General features: G+C 61.9%; 2 protein-coding genes across 2 annotated transcripts in view; both read left to right on the top strand.

Annotated features, from left to right (window-relative positions):
* Window positions 1-504: 504 nt before the first annotated feature.
* On the top strand, window positions 505-19,544 carry LOC102019432 (chromosome unknown open reading frame, human C16orf74; the record flags this gene model as incomplete). The annotated part of the gene is given in 3 exon segments (XM_005410980.2): window positions 505-550; window positions 17,567-17,707; window positions 19,032-19,544. Coding segments are annotated over 3 exon segments (246 nt in total), but the record flags the coding sequence as incomplete, so codon positions are not given.
* A 7,573-nt stretch (window positions 19,545-27,117) lies between these two features.
* Window positions 27,118-27,344, top strand: part of Gins2 (GINS complex subunit 2 (Psf2 homolog)) — a 7,729-nt gene continuing 7,502 nt past the window's right edge. The window contains exon 1 of the mRNA XM_005410979.2: window positions 27,118-27,307. Within this exon, the coding sequence (XP_005411036.1) occupies window positions 27,218-27,307 (90 nt within the window). The 5' untranslated portion in view covers window positions 27,118-27,217. The remainder of the gene's footprint in view (window positions 27,308-27,344) is intronic.

Genomic DNA, 27,344 nt, shown 5'->3' with positions numbered 1-27,344 from the left:
ACTCGGGGTTCTAAGGCCTCACGGCTGCAGGGACTCATGGAGCATGGCTCGGGATGATGCTAATTTCCTGTGAACTGGGGACCACACACACCCTTCCCTGAGCAGTTCTTTAGGTCTCCGTGAGTCTGTGTGGAGGAGGAGGCCCCATGCTTGCAACAGGAAGTGCACCGACCCTGGTGGCCTGGCCAGGGGGCCTCTGTCCCCGAGCCTTTGTTCTCTGACCCCTGCCAGGAACGGCTGGGTGGTGTTGGTTCTTCCCAGCAGCCGGAGCTACAGCCTTGGCCTGACGCTCACGGGGTGCCAGGCTCCCGTGTATTTAGCTTTGAGGCACCCGCCTGGGAGGTTTTCCGCCAGTGCAGACTCCATTTACGAGCAGGTGCAGCCAGGTGCAGTCAGCAGGCACTGTGACCTCACAGCAGCCCCTGCCCCTTCCCCTGTTGCGCCCAGCAGGCCCGGGGTCAGGCCGGCCACGCTCCCTCTCTGAGCGCTGTCTTCTCTCCACAGGCCCCCAGCGGCACCAACATGGGGCTTAAGCTGTCCTGCCTGAAAGGTAAGGCGGAGGCCCTGCCCCACTCTCAGGGGCGGGGTGAGAGGGAGCGGGGAGGGCAGGCACGGGGACTGCAGGGGGTGACCGCCCCAAGCTCCGTGTGAAAGGGGTGCTCTGTAAATGCTGCCGCTGAGCCTCCGCCGGCTCTGACCACTGGAAAGTCAGTGCTGGGGAGCCTCAGTTCCCCGTCAGAGAGAATCCCAGGTGGAGAGGGAAGGAGAGGCCGGGACGAGGGAGCCAGGCACGGCGAGGGTGCCACCCCAAGACACCCGGGGCCTGGCCTCAAGCCAGGGGACAGGAAAAAGCCAGGAGCAGAGAAAACTCCAGAAAGACATAAAATGGCGGAGGGATGTTGGTGGGGGTGGCGGGAAGCGCGGACCTTCTGTCCCACCTGACCTCCTATCCCACCCAACTGCCTACCCAGCCTGAAGCTCAGGGCGGCTTGGCCAAGGAGTCCAGGCGCAGCGGTCCTGGCAGCCCCCTCCACTCGAGGAGCCGACAGCACCCCACCCCAGCCACACTCAGTCCCTCCCATGCGCCCCAGCAGTGGCCTGAATACAGACTCCACTGCCCCAGCCCCACCTTCTGCCACAGCAGGCCCCCCTTACCAAGTCCCATCCACCACCCACCCACCAAGACCCCGTGGCCACCGCCACCACCAGGACACCTGAAATATGTGCCTCAGTTTCCCTGTGGGCAAAATGGGGTCATGACAGGCCTTAGAGGTTGGCCAGGAGTGCCCGGCACATGGTCCTCCACCCACCCCAGTGCTCCCTGCTGTTACAGCTATGACTGCTGTCATCCAGCCCACCCACTCTGAGGCCCAGTCTTGGAGCTCTGGGCAGGTTTAGGGGTTTGGGTTGCCGCCTGTGGGAAGTGAGGCTGGTCAGCACGGCTAAGGACGGAATAGCCCAGCAGTGGGGGATGCCGCAGGAGAAAGGAAATAAAAAGCAGGGAGGCTCCTGCCAGGGGGAAGAGCCCACCCTAGGTTCCCACTGCAGAAGGAATCAGCTTCAAGAGCATCTGATTGGTCCAGCGGAGGTCTTACACTTGCCCCTCAGTACAGGAAAGGCAGAGCCTCTTGATTGACAGCTCCCCCACCGCTGCGTGCACAAAGGGAGCGGTGGTCCCAGGAGGGAAGAGGAGTGTTATCTGCTGAAGAGGCCCTGGTCGCTCCGATCCAGGCCTCACCCCCGAGGACTGGGAGTGAACAGCACCCCGGGGCCGGGAGTTGTAATCCTGAGTGCCATGGCCATGGGCCTTCCCAGTGCAGGGCACACAGGCGATGCAGGACATCTAATGATGCAGACACAGATGTCACATGCAACAGAGGCCACCTGGTGGAGCCTGCCCCCTCCCCCGCCGAGTGTACCGTCCATTGCCGCAAGCACGTTCGTGTCCCTGCTGTCCCCTGCCCCAGCCTGACCACACCCTGTGCCCTCGTCTCTTAAGCGTGGCTTCTCTAGGCGGCTTGCGTGGTCCTTCTGTGCCTGGGGTCTTTCGCCTGGTGTCAGGTCCCCGGGCTTCAGGGTTGAGCCGGCGCCCTGTCGCTGGGACAGAGCTGAGAGCAGCTCTGAGCTTGTCTTGGCGCCTGGCTTCAGAAGGGTCCTTACGTGGCGCGTTCCCCGCCTGGGCCGAGGCAGCGCGTCTTGGTAGCGTGGCAGAGCTGCTCCCCTCATGGTGGCCAGGAAGGAGAGAACCAGGGGTGGGAGACCCTTCAAACAGACACTGCAGCGGGGGCCCCCGCTGGAGTGTCCTGCGCGCCGCGCCCTGTACGCCGTCAGCTGGGAACTGGTCGGTGGAGCCGTCCCTTGATGAAGTTCCAGTCTGCATGGCCCCATCGCTCCCATCTCTGAACACAGCACCAGGCCCCGGCCTTCAGCACGTGAGCTGGGGGACAGGCCCAATCCAGCCGTGGCGGCCTGTGTCTGTGCCGTGTCCCTTTTCAGGGCCAAACAGTATTCCACGCAGGGCAGCTTTGCCAGCTTCGAGTGCCGAGACAGGACGGCTGGAGCAGCAGTGCAGGAGGACAGGTTTATGTTGGCTCAGAGTTTCAGAGTTGCCTTCCTGGTGGCTCGGCCCTGGCTCTTTGGGCATCATGCAGGAGCACGGGGGGCAGGGGGCAGGAAGTGGAGAGAGCGAGGGAGGAAGGGGGGGTCCCAGCCTCCCTTCAAGGGCGCGCCCCCTGCGACCCACCTTCCTCCCACTCCGCCTCACCGCCTGAGGGTTTTACCACCTCCCAGCGGTGCTGCAGGCTGGGGCCAAGCCTTCCACACGTGGACCTTGGGGCCATTTAAGATGAAACCCAGCCAGGCATGGTCGCACACACTTGCAGTCCCTGCATTCTGGGAGGCTGAGGCAGGAGGATCAAAAGGTCCACCTCAGACTGGGTAATTTAGGGATTTAGTAAGACCCTGTCTCAAAATGGTAAAAAGGAGGCTAGGGATATAGCTCAGTGCAAGGTTTCTGGGTTCGATCCCCGGTACCTCCCCACCTCCCCTCCAAAATTCCACATTGTAGCACGGATGGACCATGTTTTCTTTTTCATTCTTCTGTTGATGGGTACTTGGGTTGTGGCCACCCCTTGGCAGCTGGGTCAAGGCATCCCTCACAGAGGGACCAGCCCAAGACGGCTCAACCAGGGAGGTGGAGGGAGATGCTGTGACCCCAGAAGTCTCTGGGAAGCATACTGTACCCCTCCAGGCTAAAATCCCAGGCGGGAGGGAGTCACCTTCGGAGCCAGGCCTAGAGCCGCTGCGCCCTGTGCTGGCCAGCCCTGCCCCCTGCCCGCTGGAGCCTGACTGTCGCCAGCCCCTTCAGCGGCTCATGGTCACGACGACAGGCCCCGGGCCGTACCCAGGCCGCGGAGCGGCCTCGTGCCCTCTGTCCTGCTGTGCTTTGCCTGTGTCAGAGCGAGCACTGCCTCCCGAAGTAGCGGTTCTTCGTCTTTCTCTCTAGCATTCTGCCAAGAGTTAGTCCTGGAGTTGTTTCCAACCTGTTGCTTTGGCAGATAAAATCATGTTGAACGTCCTGGCTTGCTGAGTTTTATTAGTATTACTTCTTTGGGATAAATTCCAGACATCGGAGTGGCTGGGCCGGATAATAAGAATAAATAGCTAATTCTTCCCGGGGCTTAGTCTGGTCCAGGCCGGCTCTGTGCACTCTATGCGATTAACTCGTCTGTCTCCAAGACAACCTCCAGAGCAGTCCCGTCCCGGGTGAGGCCCAGAGAGGGAGTGTTTGCCAGGTGCCGTGCAGCTTAGAGCCAAGCGGGATTTGAAGCCAGGTGGGCTGGTCCAGCACCGTGGCCGCTCGCTCCAGCCCCTGCCCCACACTCACGGCCTCCTCCCCCTCCGACTTCTCCCTCTCCTCCAAAGATGTCTGTCCCTGTTCCAGCATGGTGTCACTTTGAGGCCCTTAACCTGGTCACTCCGCCATGCGCTGTCTGACAAGGTCAGACTCCCTGGCTGGAGTGAAATCCTGGGATGGGTGCTGTTATTCCCACTCCCCGGGCCCCCAGGCTCGAGGAGCAGGGGCCCAGCCCGCACCCAGACCTCTGCCCGCTGCCGCAGCCCGCACACGGCCCCAGGGCTCCCATCCCCCAGCCACAGCGCATACCCGGCTCCAAGGCCCTTCCGCGGTTCGCGTCCCAGCTCTGCCTGTCAGGCTTCGCCCCGGGCTCTTCTGGGCTGTGGGCCCCGCAGGTCCTGCCGTCCATCAGGAGACCTGTGCCCGGCTCAGCGCTCCGAGTGCGCCTGCACAGGGGCCTCGCCATCTCTCGCCCCTTGCAGTCCCGGCCTTGGGCAAGCGATCCTATCTTCTGTGCCCTCGGGGTGAGCGAGGCCCCCTCACCAGCTTGTTTCCGGAGCGCCTGCTGGTGCTGGGCTCCAGGGACCCCTACTCTGACTCCGCTGGGCCTGACTGCCGGTCCAGGTCACAGCGTCACGTAGGAGCTGGTGCAGCCTCCGTGGGACCCCAGCGCCTCCAGTGCCCCAAGCACAGAGAACATGAAGTGCTGAAACTGGTGCTTTATTTAATCCGGCATGCCCCAGACATCAGCACTGGAGTCCTGCTGGCCAGTCTGGGGGGCCCAGGCACGGGCTTGGGGGCTGTGATTAAGGTGCCAGAGGAGGCTTCAGTGGCTGGTTTGGGGGTGTCCAGCTGGCCCATCTTGCGGGTCCAGTGGAGTGGTGTGGGGGACAGTGATTAGTTGGCTGGGGGGTGGCCAGCCTGGGAGGGTCGAGACGGCTGGTTTAGGGTCCATGTTAGTCAGTTTCCATTGTTGTGACAAAATACAAAGGACAAGCAACTTAGAGGAGAACATATTTATTTTGGCTTAAGGTTTACAGGTTCCAGTCCATGGTCAGCCAGATCCAAGACAGAAACAAGATGGCGGAGGGGAGCGGCTCCCCTCATGGTGGCCAGGAGGGAAGAGAGATAGAGTCAGGGGAAGGAGTGGGACCACGATGGGCCCTCAGGGACCCCTTTCCTCCAATCAGGGCCCACCTTCTACCAGCACATTCAGCCAGTGAACTCTCCCTGGGGTTAAGACCCGCACAATCTGCATACCTCTGAATGCTGCTGCCTCAAGGCTCAAGCCCTGGACGCGGGGGCTTTTGGGGACACTTGGCTGCTCGGTGGAGAGGGCCCAGTTGGCCGGTCTGGAGGGTCCCGTGGGCTGTCCCCTCCCCTTCCCCCTCTGGTCTTGGGACCCTCTTCTACAACCAGCCAGTTGGCTTTCTGAGCTAGAAGTCACCTTGTGCTCACCTTGCAAAGCCTTCCATTTCACAGATGGGGAAACTGAGGCCACAGAGGGCAAGTGACCTGCCCCAGACACCCACCTAGAATGGGACCCATTTTCCCAGCCAGAGCTTCCTCACCAGGAGGCTTCCTCGCCGGGAGGTTGTACTTGTTCCCTCAGGAGGCGTGACACCGGGCCCCTGCTGAGTCCTGAGGGATGGGGAACCCTGGTGGTGGTGTTCTTCCCCCATAGCCCTCCACACCCCGTCCATCCTCTGGCCCCCCAGGCTCTGAGGTGGACCTGCCCAGGGGAACACGGGGACCCCACCCCTCCCGGCTGGCTCTGATGCTGGTGGGCTTCCGCAGGGACTAGGCGGCCCCTGCCGGCCAAGGGGCTGGGCCGTGCCTTTTTGGTGCCTGGTGGCTGCCGCTGTCCCTGCCTCCGTCTTCACAGGGCTGCTCCTCTGTCTCTGAGTCCACGTCCCCTCCCCTGCCCATGTAAGGACACCACATGGGACTTAGAGTCGCCCTAATCCGGGCTGAGCTCACTGCACGGCCTGAACTAATGAATCTGCGAAGACCTTCCTTCCAAGTAAGGTCCTGTCTGAGGTCCCGGGTCGTTGGAACCCTGCGGGGCACTGCCCCACTGCAAGTCACTCTGCACGGAGGAGCCCTCCCTCCTGGGTGCAGGAACAGGGCTCAGGACGTGGAGAGGCGGCGCAGGAGGGCGGCTCCGGCCGTGCTCAGCCCCCTCTGCTCTGAGCGCCAAGGACAGTGGGCACGGCGCTGTGCCTCACCTGGGCCCCTGCCTAGGGTCCGTGGCGGCCACGTTGACACAAGTGACCTTACAGATGGGAAGACAGGCCCCGAGGGCTCTCAGGGCCACGTGGGTGGCAGGCAGGAGGAGCCTGGCTGGGCTTGGGGGAGGCTGAGGCTGTCCAGTCTGCCTCCAAGCAGGGCACACAGGAGAGGGCAGCATGGTTGAGCGGGGGTTCTCTGCAGGCTCCCCAGAAGCCCGCCGTTTGAGACCTGCAGATCTGCCAGACCAACTGAGGCAGAACCCGGGGCATTTCCAGAGTCCAACCTGGGGGTCCCGGCGCCCAGGCGAGTTTGAGAACCAGAGTAAATGGCAGTGGTGTCGGGGATCGGAATCCGATGCTGGTCCTGCCCACCACCTGCGCCTGTGCAAATCACCCCGCACGCCCTGCCTCACTTCCCTACCCAGCGAGGGCACGGAGGTGGGTATCTCCCCTGAGGGGGTCTCCAGAGCTTTCTAAGATAGCCCAGGGCAAAGTCAAGGGCATGCCCTGCACCCTGGGTGTCTCCAGGCCTTCGAGGCCCTCGGTGGCAGGTGTGGCCTTCCTTCCGGTGTCTGAATGTCTCGCCTGCGGGAGCCCAGTTAACTCCAGCCTCATGGTGGAGATTGCTCCCGGGGCCAGGGCTGGGCTCCGTTCTGTCCCCGACACACACAGTCCGTGGAACAGCCTGGGATGGAGGGACATGGACACTTAGTCTTGGCTTGGTGATTTTTCGAGGGTTGTTTTTTTTTTAAGTAGACTTCATTGTTGGAACAAATTTAATTCAGCAAATTTAAGAGGAGCTCCAGAGAGAGTTACCGTATGCCCCACGTCTAGTATCCTTTTTTTTTTTTTTTTTTTTATTTCCTATACTGTGATTGAACCCAGGACCCTCACACTGGGCTCCATCCCCAGCCCTTTTTATCTCTTATTTTGAGACAAGATCTCGTTAAGTCACTAAGTTGCCAAGCTGGGCTCAACTTGAAGTCCTCCTGCCTCAGCCTCCCAGATTGCCGGGATGACAGGTGTGTGCCAGTTTCCCCTATCACTAATGCCCCGCGTTAGAACAGAACCTTTGTTACAGAATCAGTCAGATCTACTGCTTTGAACTGAAGGCCACACCTAAGTCCGTTTCCTCCCGCTGCTTTCCCGCCCCAGAGCCCCATCGGGACCCCAGCTCTTGTTGCTCGTTTCGTCTCCTGGGTTCTCCTCTGCTGTCACAGGCAGGGGCGCCATCGGGGCCTGTGCAGGCACCCTCCCTGGGCCCTGCTGGGGTCCGTGGGTGTGGCTTTGAGTCTTCGTTGCTAGGTGAGGTGGTGAAAGTAGGGGCTGAGGAGGTGGGGTGTGGCCGCCATCAGCCACCCTGAGCATGGACCCCCCCCACTGCCCCAGCCCATCACTGGCGCCCTTTCTCGGGGCTCAGGGCCTCTCCTCACTCAGCCTGGCACCCAAGCTGTGCCCAGTCTGAGGGGCCCATTTTCCTGATTGGTCTTCAGAGGCTCAAGGCCAGCCCAGGTGACCCCAAACTCAGCCCCACCACTGCCCATGGCGGAGGGGATGTGGGGCCCCGGCTGGTGGGCAGCTGTGGCCCAGAGCTGGTGGAGAGCCTGTTCGTGCCACAGATGTTTATTGCGTCCCACTGTGTGCAGGCCCGGCCTGTTCCCAAGCTAAACCTGCAGCTCCAGGAGTGTCAGTCAGGAGGGGGGTGTCATGGCGACCTGAGGGCTGCCTGTGGGGGACCAGTGCAGACCTCCCCAGCACGGCGAGGGGGCCTCTCCAGAGGTGTTGGCCGGGCCACGAGTAGGGAGGGACAGGCGAGGAGCAGGCCAGGCAGGAGTCTGAGGTCCACGCCTGCAGGGACAGGAGCTCCGGGGACGGGAGGCTGGACAGTGTGCAGCGGGCCAGGGTGTGTGAGCGCTTTCAGATGACGGGGGGTTCTGTGCATTTGACGGGGGCTCACGTGGTGGCTCCTATTCTAGCTGCCCTGAGGTAGGGCGCAGGGAAGGTCCCCAACCTCACCGCCCAGCAGGACTGATCCTCAGGCCCAGGACAGGGACCCACACTCCTCAGGTGTTCCCAGCAGCCAGCTCCCTTCCCTGCGGGGCGGAGCAGGGTGCCGTGGTCCCCTGTGCAGCTTTGAATCTGTGTACAGAAATATTTCGGACCCGCTGCATGCCAGGCAGCAGTGAGCAGCACAGGGCCCCAACCCTGGTGGGTGACATGGAAGGACCGTGTGGACCACAGTGCAGACTGGCAGACGGGATGCGGCGGGGGGCAGGGGGGCAGACCCTACGTTGGTCTCTGGGGCACTGACCGCGGCTGCTCACACACACGTGGGGAACAGTGTGCAGGGCGGGGGACGGTGAACGCAAAGGCCCGGGTCAGGAGCTTGGTGCGGGGCAGCCCGGAGGCAGCTGCGGCAGGACCTGCAGGGGCGCTGAGCTCACTGCGCAGGAGGGGGCAGTGTGGAGCGAGGTGTGGCCGCAGGGATGGGGGACACAGGCACTAGAAGTCTTCCAGCCAGGCCAAACTCTCAGGCCGACCACCAGCAGCAGGTGGATGTGACTGGTGCGGCAGATCCCACATCCGTTCCCTAAGCGACTGTCACCTGAAGCCTAGAGGGCCGCCTCTGTGCTTGCTGTGTAGACAGGGCCGTGGGGGACAAGAGCGTTAGCATGGCTGTCACCCAGCCTCCCCTAGAGCCCCCTCTGGCCTGACCTCCGCCCGGGGCTGGCCAGTGTTGCTCTTAGGGGGATGGGTCTCCAGGAGCCCAAGCAGATGTGCCCTGGCCTGAGCCCGCCCCTTCCCGCACCAGGGCACAGCCATGCCCCCCGGGATCAGCCTGTCTCTGCTGTCAGCACGCGGAAGCTGAGCCTTAGACACCCACTGCCCTGGGAGGGGGAGCCAGTGGCGCAGCAGGCGGTGGCTCGTCCAGCGCCTGTGCTCAGGTCAGCGTCCCATGGGTGCTCACCTCTCTCGCACCCTCGGCTCCTGGGCTCAGGGGCTGTGCCGCCTTGTCACGCCTGGGGCTGGGCCTGGCATGCGGTCAGGACAATCAGCCTGACCCCTTCCTGCCCCAGGCTGCCAGGCTGCGAGAGAGTTGCTCATCAGTCACCCCACTCAGTGAGGACACCGAGGGCCCCACCCTGCAGAGCTGGGCTCAAGGCCGGGACGCACCTGCCCCAGTGTCCCCTCTCCCCGGTCCCCACAGTCCACCCCGCACCTGGCCCAGCCGAGTGGCTCAGAAGCACTAGGGAGTATGAGGCCAGGAGGACGGGGTGGGGCTCCAGGACTCTCAGCACCACTCCAGACCAGGAAGCGAGAGCTATGCTGACCTGTCACCGGTCACTGGCTTCCTGCCACGCCCAGGTCTCAGTGCCCGGGGTGAGGGCAGCTGGGAGTCCAGGCCAGGGTGACGGCCCACCGTGCTGTGACAGTGCCATCCCTTCCTCAGGGGCGGCCCCAGCCCGGCCACCAGGAGGACTTCCTCGTCCTGGTGCTGGGGCAAGGGCGGTCCAGTGCCTGGTGGGTGTGCGCAGAGCCTGCTGTTCTCAGAGCTTTGCAAGCAGCCCCCAGAAGTCGTGCTCCCCACCCCCTGCACGGGAGTTGCCTGACCGGCACTTGTGATGGCCCACACTGCTGTGGACCTGATGGATAAAAACTAGCATCTGGGGGGTAGTTTTTTTGGTATGTATGTGTGTCTGTATGTATTTTTGGTGCAGTGCTGGGGATTGAAGTCAGGCCTTTGACCTGAACTACAATCCCTAGCCCTTTTTATTTATTTATCTATTTTATTTTGAGACAGGGCATTGCTAAGTTGTTACACTGCCCAGTGTAGGCTCAAATTTGTGATTTTCCTGCCTCAGCCTCCCAGAGTGCAGGGATTACAGGAATGCACTACCACTGCGCCCAGCTTAGTTTCTTGAAGTGTGTTGTCTACATGCATAAAGGATGCAGCTTACCAGATGAAGAGAAGGATGCCCCGGCTCACCAGTGCCCCTCACCCCCTCCCCAACAGGATATGGGGTGCACACAGCGAGGGAACAAGGAGCTTCTACCCCCAAGCCGCCCTGAGACCCTCGGGGCACTCCTCCGGGCCACTCAAGCCTCTGAGGGCTGGGGAAGAGAGGAGGCCTGGGGGCCGGGAGTGCTGGAACAGTGGCGTGGCGAGGGCAGAGTCTCAGCCCTCTTGCCCCGATCCAGGACCCAGCGCAGGTGCCCAAACCTCTCTGAGCCTCAGATCTGCCCCTGCTGGCACTGAGCTGGTGTTACCCTTCCTCCCCTGCCTGTCACCCTCACGTGCTATTTGTCACCAAACAGCCCACGGGAGACTGCCGTGGCAGAGCAGGGCTGTGAGGCAGGGCTGGTCCGGGTGGCGGGAGTGACGCGAAGCCTGCTTGGGCCGCCCGGGGAGCAGAGTCCTGACCTGGTCCCCGTCACCCCATCCCCTCCACTCTGCCTCACGGCTCTCGGCTCCTGCCTCTGTCACCCACTGGAGGAGAACACCCTGAGGGCACCTTCCTGCACCAGGGGCCCATGGCAGAGCCCGGGGACATCAGCCCAACTGGGACAAACGGCAGTGCTGCCCGGGAGCCAGGCCTCTGGGGCGTCATGCGGCTGGGCACGGGCCGCTGAGCTGTATGTGTGGGGTGCTGTGCAGGCCCTTCCCACCTGTTACATGGGTCCTATGGGATCCCTGCAGGGTGAGGTGACCATCCAAGGCCACAGGCAGAGGCCCTGTCCCAGCCAGGGGCTGACAGCTCGTAGCAGCCTTGTCACCCCCTGTGCAGCAGGAAGCACAGAAGGGAGGAGATTTGCTCAGCCTGCAGTGCGCTAAGTGGCCTGGAGGCTTGGGGTCACCTGGTGCCAGCCGCCCTCCAGCCCCCACCCAGGCTGCAGCCTTGCAGGTGTACATGGGCAGCGTGGACGGGGGACCAGCAGCTCCAGTGCCCACTCCAAGCCAGACAGTGCTCAGCTGTTGCTGTGATGGGTGACAGCTCCGTGCATGAGACTCAGCAGCCGAGGACTCACCTTGTCCCCACCCCCCTCGAGGGCCCACGAAGTGTTGCCAGAGAAGCCATAACACAGGACGCCCAGCCACACTTGAATTTCGGATAGACAAGGACTGGTTGCCTAATCCCAGGTACTGCATGGAGTACACATACTAAAAAGTCATCTTGAACTAGAACACAACTGGACATCCTAGATTTTATTTGGCAACCTGACCCCCAGGGACACCTGGCACCATCTAAAGACGTCTTTGGTTATCACAGCTGGGGGTGTGACAGTGTCCAGAGGTCAGGGATGCTGCTGAGCTCCTGCAGTGGCCAGGCTGGATCCTGCCACACAGTGACCAGCCCAGGTTCAGCTGGCAGAGGCCAGGGAGCCCCGGGTTCATGTGCCAGGTGGGCTGCGGGGTGCTCGGCTTGTTGTCTTAGATGTAGCCCTCACCTGCCTGTGTGCCCATTTTAGGGATGAGTAAGCTGAGAGCCAGAGGAGGGGTTGCCTTGAGAGGTGGTGGGATCAGGGCCTCCGTGCCCGGAGGGAGAGCACACTGCTGGGCAGAGTACCCCCACCTCCACTAGCTGAGGCCCCCAGCTCCTCCCAGTACTCCCGCCAGCAGCTCATCCCTGACGCAAGCTGGGGCTTTTTCCTTAATTAAAAAGAGATTTAAAACATCCACTGCCGGCTCTGTTGGGCCCCGGCTGCCTTGAGAAGGTAAAACCACCAGAGCTGCCCTGGCTCATCCATAATGACACAGGCTTTCCCTGTAATTGGAATTTAAAAAAAAAAAAAAAGATTAACTGAATCTGGAACCCTCGCAGGCATGTGTTGGTCTGTGTTTTGAAAAACTCCCTACTCCATCCAGACACCTGCTCCTCTCTGAGAGATTAGTGCTGGCCTGGCCCTCACTCAGCGTCTTCGTCCTGCCCCGGGGCCCTTGCACCTGCTGTAGCTGCCCCATGCCCCTCTATCTCTCCTGCCGCTCCATGGTAGGCCTGTTGGCCAAGCCGTCTCCACTCCCCTTGTGGGTGATCCGCCTTTGTCCTCGTCCCTGAGGCTCTGGCGAGGGTAGGCTGTGCATCAGGTCCTGGTGGATGCACCAAGCAACGTCCCTGAGCTCTCTGTGCCTTGGTGGGTGGACATGTGATGAGTCCTGTCCAGGAGCTCATGTGGCCGGCCTCCTGGGACCCCGTCCTCGAAGCTTAGCCTAGGGGACCCTCGCTGTTGGTTCCCAGCGGGCCTTTTGGGCCTTGGGCTCTGTTTCTGCTGCTGGAGCCTGGTGCAGGCTCCGAGGATGGCAGTGTGCGGGCGGCACAGAGGAACCTGTGTCATCTGCTCAGCAGTGGCAGTGCGGGGGGCATGGTTTGTGCCACGTGTGTGTGGCCTGAGCCCTGCCCCCCAGGCTCACTGCTGGGGTGACAGTGACGCTGCAGTGGGAAATCCGGGTGCAGAGGCTGCAGCCAGGCCGAGTTCCTCCTTCCCAGAGGGTACCCCGAGTGCTGCCGGGGGCCAGGGACACCCTGGCCCACACTCGGTGACTGCATGTGCCAGGGCCTGGGTGGCACCTGTGGGTGCTCAGGATTGGCTGAGTCGCTGCGTCAGGGCCACGTAGTTCTTGTGGTGTTACTAGCGGCGGCTGTGCATGGGGTGCCCTCGTCCTGGAGCGGGGGAGCCCCTACCTGGCTCTGCCATCCACCGCAGCAGCAGGAGAGGACGCTGGCGCCCCTACCCTAGTGGGCAGGAGCCCTGTTGGGCCTTGCTTCAGATTGCTGCTGTTCCTCAACAAAGCACTAGAGGGTGCCCGTGACCCACGATGGCCACACCGGCCAGCACTTGTCCTCTGCCGTCCCTGTGGTGGCCGCTGGGTGGCCTGGGGCGTGCTGAGAGCTGTTGTGCTCATGGTAGCCAGTCCCCAGGCGCCCCTCCTGCACAAGGCCTGGGCGCAGGGTCTCGGGCACAAGCTCTCCTGGCCCAGGATGAGAAGTGGGGGGGTCACAAAGAGGGGTGAGCCCTGCCCTGCCTCCGTCCTGGCCACGGCAGGGTGGACACGGTAGTGGGCACACAGGGAAGGGGACTTGGGGGGAGTCAGCACTGCACCCTAACTCAGTGCCCCGTCCACTGGGCCCCGCCGGGCCGTCGCCCCCACGTACCCCACTCCACTCATGCCATTCCCACAAGGTTGGGGTCATGGCTCCATTTTACAGTCAGGGAAACTGGGGCGCAGAGAGTAATGCAAGCTATTCCTGCAGTCCCCCTGGCTGAGGGGCCCCGTCCTGGCTGTCAGAATCACCCCCACCCCAGGCCCTCAAAAACCAAAACTCAGCTGTGGGATGCGGCCACATTCCCTGGTGGTTCAAGTGGCAGCTGAGCCCAGGCCGGGCATTGGCAGGAGCAGAAGCGCAGCCAGGCTCCACGCTGCAGCCCTGCAGGGGCGGCCGACGCCCACGTCTGGTGTCTGCCCCATGCTAAGGACTGCAGCGTGGGATCCTGGCTGGAGCCCCGCCCTCCACAAACTCCCGTCCTTCCCCAAGTCCTGCGTGGGCTCCTGCACCAGGGGTCCCCCATGGGCCGGGGTCCCCACATACAGCCCGCACCTCCTAGGGCTGGAATCCCAGCCAAGCCCTGCCCCTCAGGAAATAGGCTTTTAATAGCCCGAGGCGGGCACATAATTAACAAATAACAGTTCTGGCCTACACACAAACGAGCTCCTTGTCTGGGGCAGGGCTTGCGTTTGGTTTTTAATCCCCAAAGTCTGCTTGATTCCTTGAGAGCTCCCTCCTGCCCTCCGCCTCTGCCCTCCTCCCGCACCTCCCCTGGGCTCAGGAGGGACGGTCGCTTCCAAATGCAGCCTGTCTCTTTGTCCTCCAGCCCCGGCCGCTGTGACAATGCCCGTGTGGCCAGGAGGAAGCTGGCTTTCTGTTAGGGTTTCTGAATGCTCCAGGAGGCAGCCCTGGGGACCGCCCTGGGAGGCCCCGCTGCCCCGGTGAGCTCGTCAGCGCCTCCTCCGGTGGGGGCTTCCTGGAAACCTTTAGGGGTGCGGAGCGGCGCACATGCTGTCACATCCACAAGGCCACACACAGCCCGCACACTGCACACAGCAGCCGGGCTTGGGGCCGGGGCCGGGGCTGAGGCTGGGGCTGGGGCTGGGGCTGGGGCCGGGGCCGGGGTTGGGTGAGGTTTGCCTGACCTCAGTCAGGCCCCTGAAGTTCTGCGTCCGGCAGAAGCAGCCACACCCAGAGCCGCTTCTGAGGTTGTCCTGGGCCCCCGCTGCTGCCTGCCCCTAGGAAGTTTTGTTGGGGTGGAGCTCACTGGTCACCGCCACAGCTGTGTGGCTGAGGACCAGCTACAGAGGCAGAGTGGAACCATGCCACGGCCCCTGTTGGGAGCAGTCACCAGGACCTCTCAGAGAGCTGGGGCTCCGGGAAGCACACCTCTGGTGGGACACAGGCCTGAGTGCCCTCGCAGCTGTTTATCTGTGGGGGACTCACTGCCCTCTCTGGTCCCCAGTTTCCCAATATAACCGCTGTGCTTTAAAGGAAATAAGAAAATAGTTTATTCTGAGCCAACTAGGAGCACCTGTGGCCCGGAATGTGGATTCGGCTCACCTGAATGACACGTTCCACGGGGCCGGGGCTCACGTGCGCCTTGCCGGTCACAGCCCAAAGAGTCATGCGCAGTACGTTTAGTGGTGACGTTGGCGTGGCTCTTGGACGCCCAGTGTCGCGGGCTTGCGGGTGAACAGAGACTGTGCCCAGCACCGCAGCCCGGGCGTCAGAGCAGCAGTGGAGGCCCGGCAGGCCCTCCACCGGGCGAGCTGAGGTCGTAGCGCACTTCGCAGGCCCGGAGAGCAGCTGTGTCTTGCTGGGCACACACGGCTGGTGGCCTGGCTCCAAAGCCTCTGGTCCCAGCACAGGGCCACCTCCTGCACCTGAGCACACAGCTGGTGCCCAGACTGCAGCGGGGCCCAGGGCAGGGCTTCCGGGCATCCAGAGGCGGCGCCTTCCTGGACTGGAACAGGACAGGTGCCGTGGGCTGGCCTCTCGGGAACCCCTGCCAGCATCGCCGCTGTCCTCCAAGACGTGACCGGCTGCCCCTGCGCGCGCGGGGCTTGAGCAGCAGCTGCTGCTGTTCCTGAGTCTTGGGGGTCAGAACCAAGGAGGGGCCCAGGGGTGCCGGCACATTCGAGGGGCCACAGGACCACTGCCAAGGAGGCTCCCTCCGTGGGTGGGGCGGCCTCAGTGCCTCCCGTGGCCTTCTCCAGCTTCACGAATGTCCCTGTTGTGTGGCACTTACCGCCAGCCCCAGCTGACAGGGAGGAAGAGTCACCATGCAGGGCTCAGACTCCAGGACTGCATTTTTATTTTTATTTTGTTTTTCAGTACTGGGAATGAATGCAAGGCCTTCATACTGAGCTACATCCCAGGCCCTTTTTATTTTTATTTTGAAACAGGGTCTTGCTAAATCATTAATTTGCCCAGACTGGGCTCAAACTTGAGCTCCTCCTGCCTCAGCCTCCCAGAGTGCGGGGATGACAGGCACACACCACCACACATGACTGGGCCCCCAGTCCTATGGACGTCAGTGGGACCACTGGCCTGACACAGCGTGGCTCCTTGGGAGCACAGTCCTGGGGGTGCCTGGGGCAGCCCAAGAGCAGCAGGTCATGGTCCCCACGTCACACAGCTCAGCCAGGCCCATCCCTGGCACCAGAACTCATTCCCTGCCAGCCTGGTGCTCCCAGGGACACAACAAGAGGACACAGGGCCGGGGCTGGCAGGCTGGATCCATCAGCGCCTGGAGTGTTCTGTTTGTCTCTTGCAAAAGTTAAAGCCCTGCTGCTCGCTGTCCCGGGCACAAGGGAGGTGGAGGAGTGGGGTGGGGCACCCCGGGTGCTCCCAGCCAAGGAGACTGAAACACAAGTGGAGTGCCGTGGGTGAGGTCAGGGCTGGAAGGCGTGGAGACAGGATGCCTGCAGACAGGCCAGCGAGGGAACGAGCCTGTAGATCTCTTCCCCAAAGCAGGGCTTGTCATGCTGGGTTTTGAAGGATACGTAAGAGCTCATTACCCTGATAAGGGAAGAAAGCACATTCCAGGCTGGGGCACAGCAAATGCCAAGGCTTGAGGAGGTCTGGAGCAGGTGGGCAGGTGGTGGGAGGGGAGGGGAGATGGTGAGGGCTGAGAGCGGGCCTGGGGTGCTGAGCAGCCGAGGATCAGCATTTCCCAGAATACCCTCCAACTCAGGCTCTGAGGGATGCAGACAGGTGTCCTCCAGGAGTGGGCTCCGGGCTCGGCTAAGTTTGGAGAGTGGGAGCGGGAGTTCTCGGAGCCCTCACTCCCGGGCACATCATGCATCTCCCAGAAGGGTGGGGCAGGACGCAGCAGATACGGGCGATTCCCAAACTTGCTTGATCTCGGAACCCCTCCCTGAGGAGCCTCAGCATTGCAGAGACTGAAATTCCAGACTTAGGGAAATGCTGCCGGGGCCGTCCTGAGCTAGCGAGTGTTCCAGGCAGGATGCGGTGTGCTGGGTTTGCCGTTTCTGGCTGCTGCTGGCAGGGTGGACTGCAGAGGGCTGAGCGCAGGCAGAAGCACAAGTAGCGGCAAGAGCTGCTGAGGAGGAGGCTCTGCGGGCAGCGGCTGCCCAGGGCGCGAAGGCCGGGCGGCCCAGAGCAGCGGGGCTGTTGGCAGCGCACCGCGAGGTGCTCAGTGGCAGCCGGGCCAGACGGCCTGTGTGTGTTTGTGGGCAAGCTGGGCTCGTGGACTCAGCCACACAAAGAGCGCGGACGCGTTCCTAGGAAAGCACAAATTGACACAAGGGGGCCGGAGCCGGAGCAGCCCCCGTCTGCTAAAGAACCCAGCGGTGAACGGTGGTGCATGCCTGTCATCCCAGCACTCTGAGAGGCTGAGGCAGGACGATCACAAGTTCAGGCCCAGTCTGGGCAACTGAGTGACTTAAGCAAGACACTGTCCCAAAGTAAGAGACTTGAAAAGGGCTGGGGATGGAGCTCAGCACGAAGGTCCCGGGCTCAATCTCCAGTCCTGAAAGACAATAAACCCTGTTCCAAGAGACACACATGACTGCAGGCCCCGGTATTTGCCTTGGTAAATCTACATACAGCCAGTGCGGCGGGGAGAGCGCAGATCCCATTAGAAGACAGCCTGCCAGTCTGCGGGAGCCGTGACCTCGGGCATAGCTCAGGGTCAAGCGGGTCTCGGCATGGGTTCGAATCTGTCCTGTGCGGTATACCGTCCTCCTCGCCGTGTGTCCATCCCACTGTGTGAGTGGGATACTGTGCAGCACCACCCTCACAGTATGCAGGCTGCCAAGGGATCCCTGGACCCTCCTGTGCCTCAGTTTCCCCATCTGTGAAGTAGGAATGTTGATGCCACCGGGCTGAGCGGGCAGGTGGGCAGCAGGAACCAGCGGCATTGACGCCTGTCTCTCTGTCCTGTGTGTCTACGTGTGCCTCCCGCCCAGGCTTTAAGACCTGTGTCAGCGCCAGTGGCAGCCACGACGAGGCCCCGGTCCTGAGTGACAAGCACCTGGACGTGCCTGACATCATCATCACGCCCCCCACGCCCACGGGCATGGTGCTGCCCCGGGACTCCAGGCGGACAGGTGAGCCCCTGTGCCGATGGGACTTGGTCCGCACCCGCCCAGCACGATGGGACGTGTGGCCCCGATCATGGACGCTCCATGGGGGGCCCCCCACTGCGCGCCCCCACCCCTCCAGTGACATGCAGCACGCTCACCCTCACTGCAGCCGGGACGGGGACGGGTAGGGCTGGGCTGGGAAGCTGACAGATGTGCCCACTTGGCCAGCATGGCTGTGTTCATCTTCTGGGTCCCATTGCATGTGGACGGGACATGTGTGAGGGCAGCCACACCGGGCCTTCAGAGGCCCTGGGTGCCGAGGGGTAGGTGGGCGGCCCAGGCTCCCGACCTCGGCCCTGCCCTCCACTCTATGGGGACGTTGGAGCCGGGGGAAGATGGCTGCCCTGGTCCTGAGCAGACGGGTGGAGCCAGCCGCACCTGGTCTGAGGCAGCCCCACGACGGTGACGGTGACAGCGATGGTGATGACGGTGGAGGCAGCGTGCCCGCTGTGTGAGCAGCAGGATTTCCTGTGTGGGCCTCCCAGGGACTCTGAGTCAGGGTCACATCGCCCCTGCTTTGTCCCGGGTAAACTGCTTGTCCCTCAGGCCCTGAGGCTGGACGCCCTCCCAGATGGTGCAGCTCAGCCAGCCGGCCGCGGTGACACAGGTCCAGCACAGGTCAACAGGGTAGGGGAAGGCCCAGCCAGGGCTGGCGCTTGGGTAGGTGCTCCACACTGTCACCCGGACCAGGTGGCCAGAGGACGATGCCATCGAACCGTGGGCCAGGCCCCGGGCAGGTATGGCGGGCCACACTTGGTGACTGCGATAAGTCACCCTGTTTTGCCCCAGGGGGGGCCCTGTAGAGAAAATTTTTTTGGTACTGGGGATTGCATGCTGGGCCTCCATCCTGAGCTCCATCTGCAGCCCTTTTTATTTTTAAATTCTGAGACACGGTATGGGCATAGGGGAGGCATGTGGTTACTCCATAAGGTCTGTGGGTGACCTTTCTGGGCCTTTGAGCTTGGGGTGACCAACTCCAAAGTGACGCACACAGGCACTTCTTGATTGCATTCGGGGTGTCCAGGCAGCAAGGCCTTGACCCCTGCCTGGGCTTTGACTCCTCCGTAAAACCTGGGGCACCGGTCTCCCCTGCTCTCCGGAAGGAGGCTGAGCCGAGAGCCCAAGACATCAGAGGGTGACCCGGGGAATAGGCAGGGGAATCCCAGAGACCAGCACCCTGGGACCCTTGCGGCCTCTGGGGATACCGCTGCGCGATGTTGGGGGACCCTGGCCCAGCCACTGCGTGCAGGGAAGGGGCCCCTCCTGACATGACCCCTCTTGCTCCTAGATTGGCTGGACGAGACGGGGTCTTGCCCAGACGACGCGGAGCTGGACCCTGAGGCGTAAGGAGGAGGCTGGACAGACCTGCCCGGCGGCTCCCGCGGCACCTCGCTTGGCATCCAGGCCTCAGCTGCCTGCGCAGATGTGCTGAACAGCTGGGTGGGGACCTAGAAGCCGGCCCTGACCAGTGGGTGGCAGGGTGAGCGCAGGGCGCCGGCACCAGAGCACTGCTGAGAGGACAGAGGAAGATGACGACGACAACGCCGGACACCCCTGTGCCGCTGCTGCGCCGCGTGGCGATGGGAGAGGCCCCTGCCCGCGGCCATGGTGGTGCTGCTGGGAGCAAGGGGCACAGCGGCTTGCAGACAAACCCTGCCCCCGAGGCCAGCAACAAGGACTTCTCAGAAGAGGAGTGGCTCCATTTTTTACGAGTTGTTTTACAGATCCTGACACAGGCCCAGGGGTGATTTATAAGTCCTTTTTTGCATTATAAATAAAGAGAGTCCCTGAGGAATGGGGACTCCCACTTCTCGTGGCAGTGGAGCGCCCCAGGGAGAGAGGTGGGGGCTGGAGAACCGCTGACCCCGGCTCGGGGTGTGCTCTGGCTGCCTGGCCTCATGCTGCCCCAGCTCAGGCCCCGCCGGCGGTGAGGGCCTGGCGACAGCTTATCCCTTGGATGGAGCCAATGTGTGTGATTTAAAAGAACATCAGGCCCTCAGTGTCCCCGTGTCCCTGTAGACCACGCCGATCTTGGCTTGTGTGGCTGTGTTCATTTCTGCAGCTTGGTTTTCCCACTGTCCCCAGAGGCAGGGCCTGAGCCAGGGTTTGGGTGCACTGGGTGATTTGGGAGGCCGTCCTGGGGCTCCAGGGTGCCATGGCCACCGTCGGTCTGCTCACCCCTAGGAGCCCCTGGGGACTCGGGAGAGCCGTCAGAGGCGTGGCCTGCTGTCACCGCAAGCCACGCAGACCACAGTCGGGTGGACCCTCTGGCTCCTGCCTCCTCGTCCTCAGGTTGCTACGGAGGCATCGCCTGCAGGGGACGTGTTCCACCCGCCTGCGCTCTGTGGGACCTCCTCCCCGTGGAGGGCAGCCCACCGCCCGGGCACAGCGCTGCGCTCAGCACCCGCTGCTCCCCAGGCTCCCCCCAGGGACTGGCCTTTGCTTGTCCCACAGCCACGCAGCAGACCTGACCGTGCTCGCTTTTTAGTCTGGGGATGCTGGGACCAAGGGGTGCCCCCTAGGCTCTGTTCGGCTACCTGCCTGCTAGTGCTCTGCGCGCCTGGCTTTTAGTGCCCATGGCAACAGGCCCCGGGCTGCGAGCTGCTTGCTGGCGGGGGCGGGGGGCTGGCTGGGCACTGCCAGGTTTCTCCATCTGCCTTCCTTTTGGGGTGGGGGTGGCGGGCTCCCTCCATCTCCTGAACAGGGGTGCTGGCCCGGGGCGTCCGCGCCAGCACCAGACTTTGAGCCTCCTGCAGCCAGAGGTCTCACCCAGCACAGCATCTCAGAGGAGTTGGCACTAGGAGGGCCCGACTCTGATGACGCCTGCTGCGTGAGGACAGCTGTGCCCCATGTCCAGTGCGCCCGGCCGGCTCTGCCTCCCATGAGGGAGAACATGGCAGCGGCCGCCTCCGTCCGTGCTCTTGCATGGCAGGGACGAGAGCCAGACAAGGCCTCCCTGCAGCCCTGGTGCCTCTTATGAGCCGGGGGGGCGGGGGGGGGCAGAGCAAGTACAAGCTTTGCTTCACTTTGACATCCAGCATGCCTTTGTGCTGTGTGACCTTGGAAATCACTCAGCCTCTCTGAGCCTTTCCTCCACCCGCAAAGTAGAGACAGTGACAAAATCTACCTCAAGAGCAGTGTGTGAGGGTTGAGAAAAAGGATCCACAGAACACCTAGCCATCCGGTCAGGCAGGTCCCTGCCTATCTGGGCCTTGGTTACCACAGGGGTCTGAGGACTGTGTGACACTGAGGGTGTGAGTGCGGGTGGGGTGGTAAGGAGGACTCAAGCAGACCCTGGGGTCATCCCTGGTGGACGCCGCCTGCCCTCCCCTGCTGTGACAGCACCGTCCGCACCAGTGAGAGCCTCCTTCCCTGGGTGCGGGGTTCCTGGAGGCCACCTGGAAGAGATGGGCCTGACACCCTGGAGGTGGCCCTCGCACCCCAAAGGGGCCTGGGGATGCGCCCTGGGTCCCCAGAGGTGGGGGCGGCTCCCCTCGGTAACGAGCTGTTAGCTTCCTGTCGCTGTGACAGCGGACTTAAGCATAGCACAGCTCGCCCTTCCCACAGTTCCAGCAGTTCGTTCCTTCCAGGCCTGTGGTGAGGCGGGACCAGCACGGCAGAAGAGCGCGGCTGAGGAACGCTTCACGGGTGGTGCCTGGGAAGCAGGGGGAGACACAGAGACAGAGGGACAGAGGGGGACGGGGACGGGGACAGAGGCGAGTGCTGGAGAGCCAGCGGAGAAGGGCCAGAGATGAAATGCACCTTCGAAGCCCAGCCCAAGCGACCCGCTTGGCTCAGCCAGGCCCGGCTCCTCATGACTGAGCCGTGCTGAAGACGGAGCCCTCAGCCTCCGGTCACTTCCTGCAGCCCCGGTTCAGCACCTTGGGGACCACACCCACAGCACGTGACGCCTGGGCCACGCTTCTGATCCAAACCATGACGTGCGCCCTCGGTGGAGACTGGGTCCAAGTTCCAGTCCTGATGACGGAGTCTGGGATGGGTCTGTAGATTTTTAAAAAAAATTTTCTCTGTGTGTGTGTGTGTGTGTGTTACTGCGGATTGAATGGACCAAGAGCTGCATCCCCAGTCGTCCTCGTCATCATCATCATCATCTTATTATTATTTTGAGACAGCATCTCACAAAATTGCCCAGGCTGGACTTGAATTTGTGGTCTTCCTGCCTCAGCCTTCTGAGTAGCTGCAATTAAAAGCAGGACATGTCTTTCATTTGTGATGCTGGGGATGGAATCTAGGCTCTAGAGCATGCTAGGGATGTGCCTCTGAGCTGTACCCTCAGCCCCACTGTATCTCTCTAAGCAGCTCGCAAGAGCTCCGGCTGAGGGTCCAGAGACCCCACTTTGGGTGGCAGGTTTCACAGCCATCCACAGGTTCTCAGCCGGGTGAGCTCCCCGTCGCCAGCAGCAGGAACACGTGCTGGCTTCTTGCCAGGTGCCCCGGCTCAGGCCCCGCTCCCCGCCCCCTGTGGCCTTCTGGATAAACCTATGCCCCACCCGAGACGACATTATCCTTGTGTGCTCTGCCCATGGCCACCTGGAGCAGTTATTGAGCCCCCTTTCCTCAGTCTTCCCACGGGAACGAGAGTGGCAGGTTAAAGGAGGGACACATGCCAGTGACCATACCCCTGGCCCACGGGCTTCAAGCCTCTAACACGTGAGTGACAATGCTGGTGTTTGCTGGCTCCCACACAAACCTCGCGGTCACTGCGGGGGGATGCTCTGGAGATGGGGTGTGCGCCTGTTGGGGCTGGCCCGGAATGAGGAGACTAGGAACCCAAAACCTGGCTCCCTGAGTCTTCCTCTGAGTTTGTCCTTGAGTACATTCTGGGGGTTGGCTACTGAGGTCTGCGGTTCATTCCTTATGCATTTTTAATGTCCAAGCCAAGAATATTCATTAAAGCCAACGATGAAAAAGCGCTGCGAACGACTCCCCCAAGCATGCCGGGTGGGCAGGGGTCACGGTAAATGGTCGCACTGGGCTACAGAGCCTGTTAGCCCTGACTGGGTGTCCAGGGGCTGTTCCCGGGTTCCAAGAGATGAGGGAACGTTCTGGTCCTGCAACTTGAGATGCAGGCTGTCTTCCTCCAGGAATGAGGCTGGGACGGGAGAGAAGTGTGAGAACAGATGGAAATGTAATTTTTTAATGACAGCAGCAGATGGCAAAAAGACACAAGAGTGTATTCACACCATGTCGGAGGCACGCGAGAGCGCCCGGCCTTGCAGTAATGCACGCGGCGGGGCTGTCGTGCCAGCCCCCGCCAGGCCCAGGGGGCGGCCAGCTGCAAGAAGCAACCAGGGCTGCGGGGAGGGCGGGACGCTGCCAGGCTGTGTGAGCCACAGGTAGGTGGGAGGTGCCTGTGGCCACCTGCTCGGATCCAGCCTTTCCCGGCCCAGCTCACGCCCCAAAAGGTGCCGGATGCAGACAGACCCTGCTCTCAGGCACCCCCACGGCTCACCTGCCACCAGCTGTCCCGCCTGCTGTACCGTGTCACGTCCCTCCATGCACTCGGGGGTTCTCTGATGCAAATCATCTTGTCACTCTCCTACCTGCACGCCTTAATGTCCCAGAAAGGAGGGGACATGTGCAGGCCCTGGAGAGCCGGCTTCACTTGTCCCCACACCCAGCATGGCGGACAGCACCTCGTGCAACATGGAGAAAGTCCTGTTGCCATCTTAAGGGTAGATACTGCCAGGGACTGAACGAAGCTGTGTCAGACACAGGCGGCCCTCACCTGGGTCATCATCAGCTCCTTTCGGCAAGCAGCAGCAGGTGAAGCGGTAAAGCGATGGGCACACCCAGTCAGGGTCCCGACTGCAGCGGGCCGGCCCTGCAGGAGGCTGCTGACCTCCGCAGCTCAAAGCCCAGGGGACAGGAACACGTCCTGGTCCTCCTCTCCTACTGCCAGGGCCGCTTGAGAGTGCACTGCCCGCTTGTTTCAGCTACTGTAACACAAGGGGGCGCCCTCCACCCCAAGGTTTCCATGCTACACTTTTCTGTATTTCTAGTCCCCTCCCTAGCGGCGACAGAGTCACCACCTGCTACTCACTGCTGCGTCTCAAGTTCCCTCAACACCACAGGAGAGAGCACTGTGCCATCCCCTGGGCTGGGGAGGCTGAGAGCCCTGTGCCCAGGCTGCCCGGGGAGGCTCTGATTTCCTTGGCCCAGCAAGGCAGGGGCAACGACGGCGGGCGACTGTTCTGCCCAGGGAGGCTGCCAGGCCGGTGAATGTCTCCCCCAACTCCACCCTTCAAGGGCTGGAATCTCCCCTCTGCTGGCCTGCGGTAAGCAGAGTAAGAAAGTCCTTCAGTAAGAAAGTCCGAGGAGTCAGAGGCTGAAGGAACACATTGCAGGCTGTGGACCCCAGGGGCCTCCCAAATGGCTCAACCCCAGAATGACCTGGGCGCTGCGCCACAGGCAGTCCTGGTCCCAAGAGCTGGCATCCCCGATGTCAGCCACGCAAGCGAGTGACCCTCCAGAGCACCCCAGCCCCCATCCCATCCCTGTGCCGCGTGGGTCATCTTGCAAGAGCTGTCTCCCCCTTGCGGGGGGAGGCCCACCACACTGAGTGCCACAGAGCGTCTCTGTCACCCAGGGAAGATCGCTGCTGTGACGTTGAGTGTATTTGATGTCCAAGTGGATGGCCCATTTTGGTGAACTGTTTGGGTGGTCTAAGTTCTAACAGAACCAAAAGGTACAGCAGAGCTGCTATCCTAAGGGGGAAACTGGCTCATAGTTTCAGGATGGTTTCTGTAGTGTTTTGGGGACCTGAGGACTTTTCAAGAAATGAACTTCTAAAAAATATTATTTTTATTAGCACAGACATTAGTACAGGTACTAATGTACCGTGTCGCTTGCAGGACATGGTTGTATTCGTCACGGGGAGCTGGTACATGTATACAGCACATCTTAATTCTCTTCTCATCTCCTCCCCTCCCTTCCTTTCCCTTCCCTCTGTCTCTTAGTCCCTTTCCCTTTGCAGTTTTTAGCCAGGCATGGTGGCACAGGCCTGTAATCTCAGCATTCAGGGAGCTGGAGGCAGGAGGGCCGAAAGTTCAAACCCGACCTGGGCCACTTAGCGACTTAGCGAGACCTTGTCTCAAGATATAGGGGTGCTGGGTATGCAGCTCAGTGTGGAGGCCCTGGGTTCAATCCCCAGTACTGCAACAAACCAACAAACAAAACCGCTTTATTAAGGACTATTTCACATGGTATAAATTCCATCCTTGAAAAGTGTACAATTTGATAGCGTTAGTAAATTTACAGTTATGTACCCATCACCTCTCTCCCTCTCTCTCTCTCACTTTCTTTCTTTCTTGTCATTTTGAGACAGGGTCTCAGTATGCAGTTCAGGTTGGCCTTGAGCTCACTTTGTAGCCCAGGCTGGCCTCAAACTCACAATCCTCCTGCCTCAGCCTCCCCAGTGCTGGGATTACAGGCGTGCGCCACCACGCCTGGCAAATCACCACTTTCTAACACCAGACTATTTCTGTCACCCCTAAAGGAAGACTAGCTCCCATTAACAGTCGCTCTGTACCCTCCCTCTCCCATCCCCTGGCAACCATTAATCTTTCTGTTTCTACGGATTTGCCTGTTCTGGAGATTTGGCTGAAATGGATTCATACAACAGGTGGACATGCATGTGTGTCTCGCTCACGTGGCCCCGCGCCTGGGAGGCTCGCCTGTGCGTGGCGTGTTTGAGACGGTAGCTGACCGGCACCCAGCGTTGGGAGAGGCCCCCTTCGGGACGTGGGGTGCTTTGAGTCCTGGGTGTTAGGGATCACGCTGTGCGTTCTGTTGGGCGCACACTGCCTCGTCTGCTCTCCCAGAAGCCCCGTGGCGTCAGCAGCGGCACTGTCCTACTGCACAGAGAAGGACTCGGAGGCTCTGGAGGCGGACCTCCCGAGGCGTCGTCTCCCATGGCGGCTTCCCCCAGCGCCTTTCCCTTGCTCTTTTGTAGCCTACACAAACCAGGAAGTGAAGCCTCGCCAACTCGGGAATGCAAATATTTGCCAGTCAAGAAAACATTCCTCCATCAATCAAAACCCAGACAAGCTGGCTCGCAGGCCCCGCAGAAGCCGCAGGCAGATCCTATTCGGGCAAGGACCAGGTGGCCCGCAGCTTCCTCTCCTGCTGAGGCCCCTCCCCCGGCTCCTTGTCTCCGTACCCTGCTGTGAGCACAAGGAGCCCGGGTGCAGTGGCCCCTTGTCCTCCGTCACACAGCACCGGGGGTGACCTTTTACTGATTTTTATTGAGGGACTATTTGTCCCAGTTCCCGACTTAATGAAGGTTGCAGAAAATCTGTGGGTCTGCAGATGACAACTTCCAACGCAGACAAATGACAGACAAAGCTTCTGAGACAGGCGTGGGTGCAGCCGAGCCCAGTGTCCCCAGAGCCCCACATGGGCAGGTTTCAGGGATTCAGGAAGCGGGGCCCCGGGTTAGCTAGGAACAGGCAGCTTTCCCGCCAGACGGAGAAACCTTGGAGCCCCCACATCCTCTGTACTTCTCTCAGGGCCCAATGGTTGGGGCTTCAAATTCGAATCCAGCCTCGCTGGAGGCTCTCCTGGGCTACAGCCACCTGTTGGTATCACCCGGGGCCCGACTCAGATCTCACGGGTGCTTCCCAGGAGAGCCCAGCAGAGTCCCGACAGGTGCCTCTCCGGCACCGCGTTCAGCACAGGGCGCGCAGCTCAGGCAGCAGGTGTGCAGTGGGCGGCCATCTGCAAACCCCACCTGCAGCAGCCTGCTCGGGCTCGCTAAGCGCAAGCTGTGTGCCTTTTCCCGAGTGCGACCGCGACAGGGGCGGGCTGGGGTGGCGGAGCTGCGTTTTTACAGACTTTGAACTAAAGCGCAGAGAGCGCTCAAAGGAAAACCCTTTCTCCATTCGGCTGATCATCTGTACAGGCCAGGCCGCGTCACCCACCAGCCGGGTGATGAAAGAATGCATTTCCTCTCGGCCCAGTGCAAACCGCGGCTGAAGACGCGGCTCCCCACATCCCCCGAGTCCTCCCGCAGGCGGGCACCCGGGGGAAGGTGAAGGGACCCCAAGCCTAGCACCAGGGGACCGACAGCGGTGTGGGGGAGCCCGGCTGGGCCAAGGCGGAGCAGGGGCGGGGCCAGAGCGGGGATGGGCGGTGCCGGGAGGGGCGAGTCCCGGGCCCAGGATGGGGCGGGCCAGGGCACGTGACCGGGCGAGGGCAGAGGGCAGGGAGCAGGCCCACCCTCGAGGCGAGGCTGACGCCGTCTCGCTCAGACTCACCAATCCGCGGGCTCGTAACAAGCACGGTCTGCACCTCCCACCGCCCTGAGAAGAGTGCCGCGTTCCGATTGGTCAGCGGAAGCGATTTTCCGGTCGGGGGCGGGCCCCGAGCCGCGGCGGGAAAAGCGGCGGCCGTGGCGCGTCTTCCGAGCGGCCCCGGGCTGTGAGGGGCTCCCCGTCGGCGTGCGGCGTCGCCATGGACGCGGCCGAGGTGGAGTTCCTGGCCGAGAAGGAGCTGGTTACCATCATCCCGAACTTCAGTCTCGATAAGATCTACCTTATCGGGGTGAGCGCCTCGGGCTCCCCGGCGCGGGCGGGGCGGG

The sequence above is a fragment of the Chinchilla lanigera genome, unplaced genomic scaffold (genome assembly GCF_000276665.1).
Source record: "Chinchilla lanigera isolate Chin_1 unplaced genomic scaffold, ChiLan1.0 scaffold00140, whole genome shotgun sequence".
NCBI classification, from domain to species: Eukaryota; Metazoa; Chordata; class Mammalia; order Rodentia; family Chinchillidae; genus Chinchilla; species Chinchilla lanigera.
This window is presented reverse-complemented; position numbering and strand designations above follow the sequence as displayed.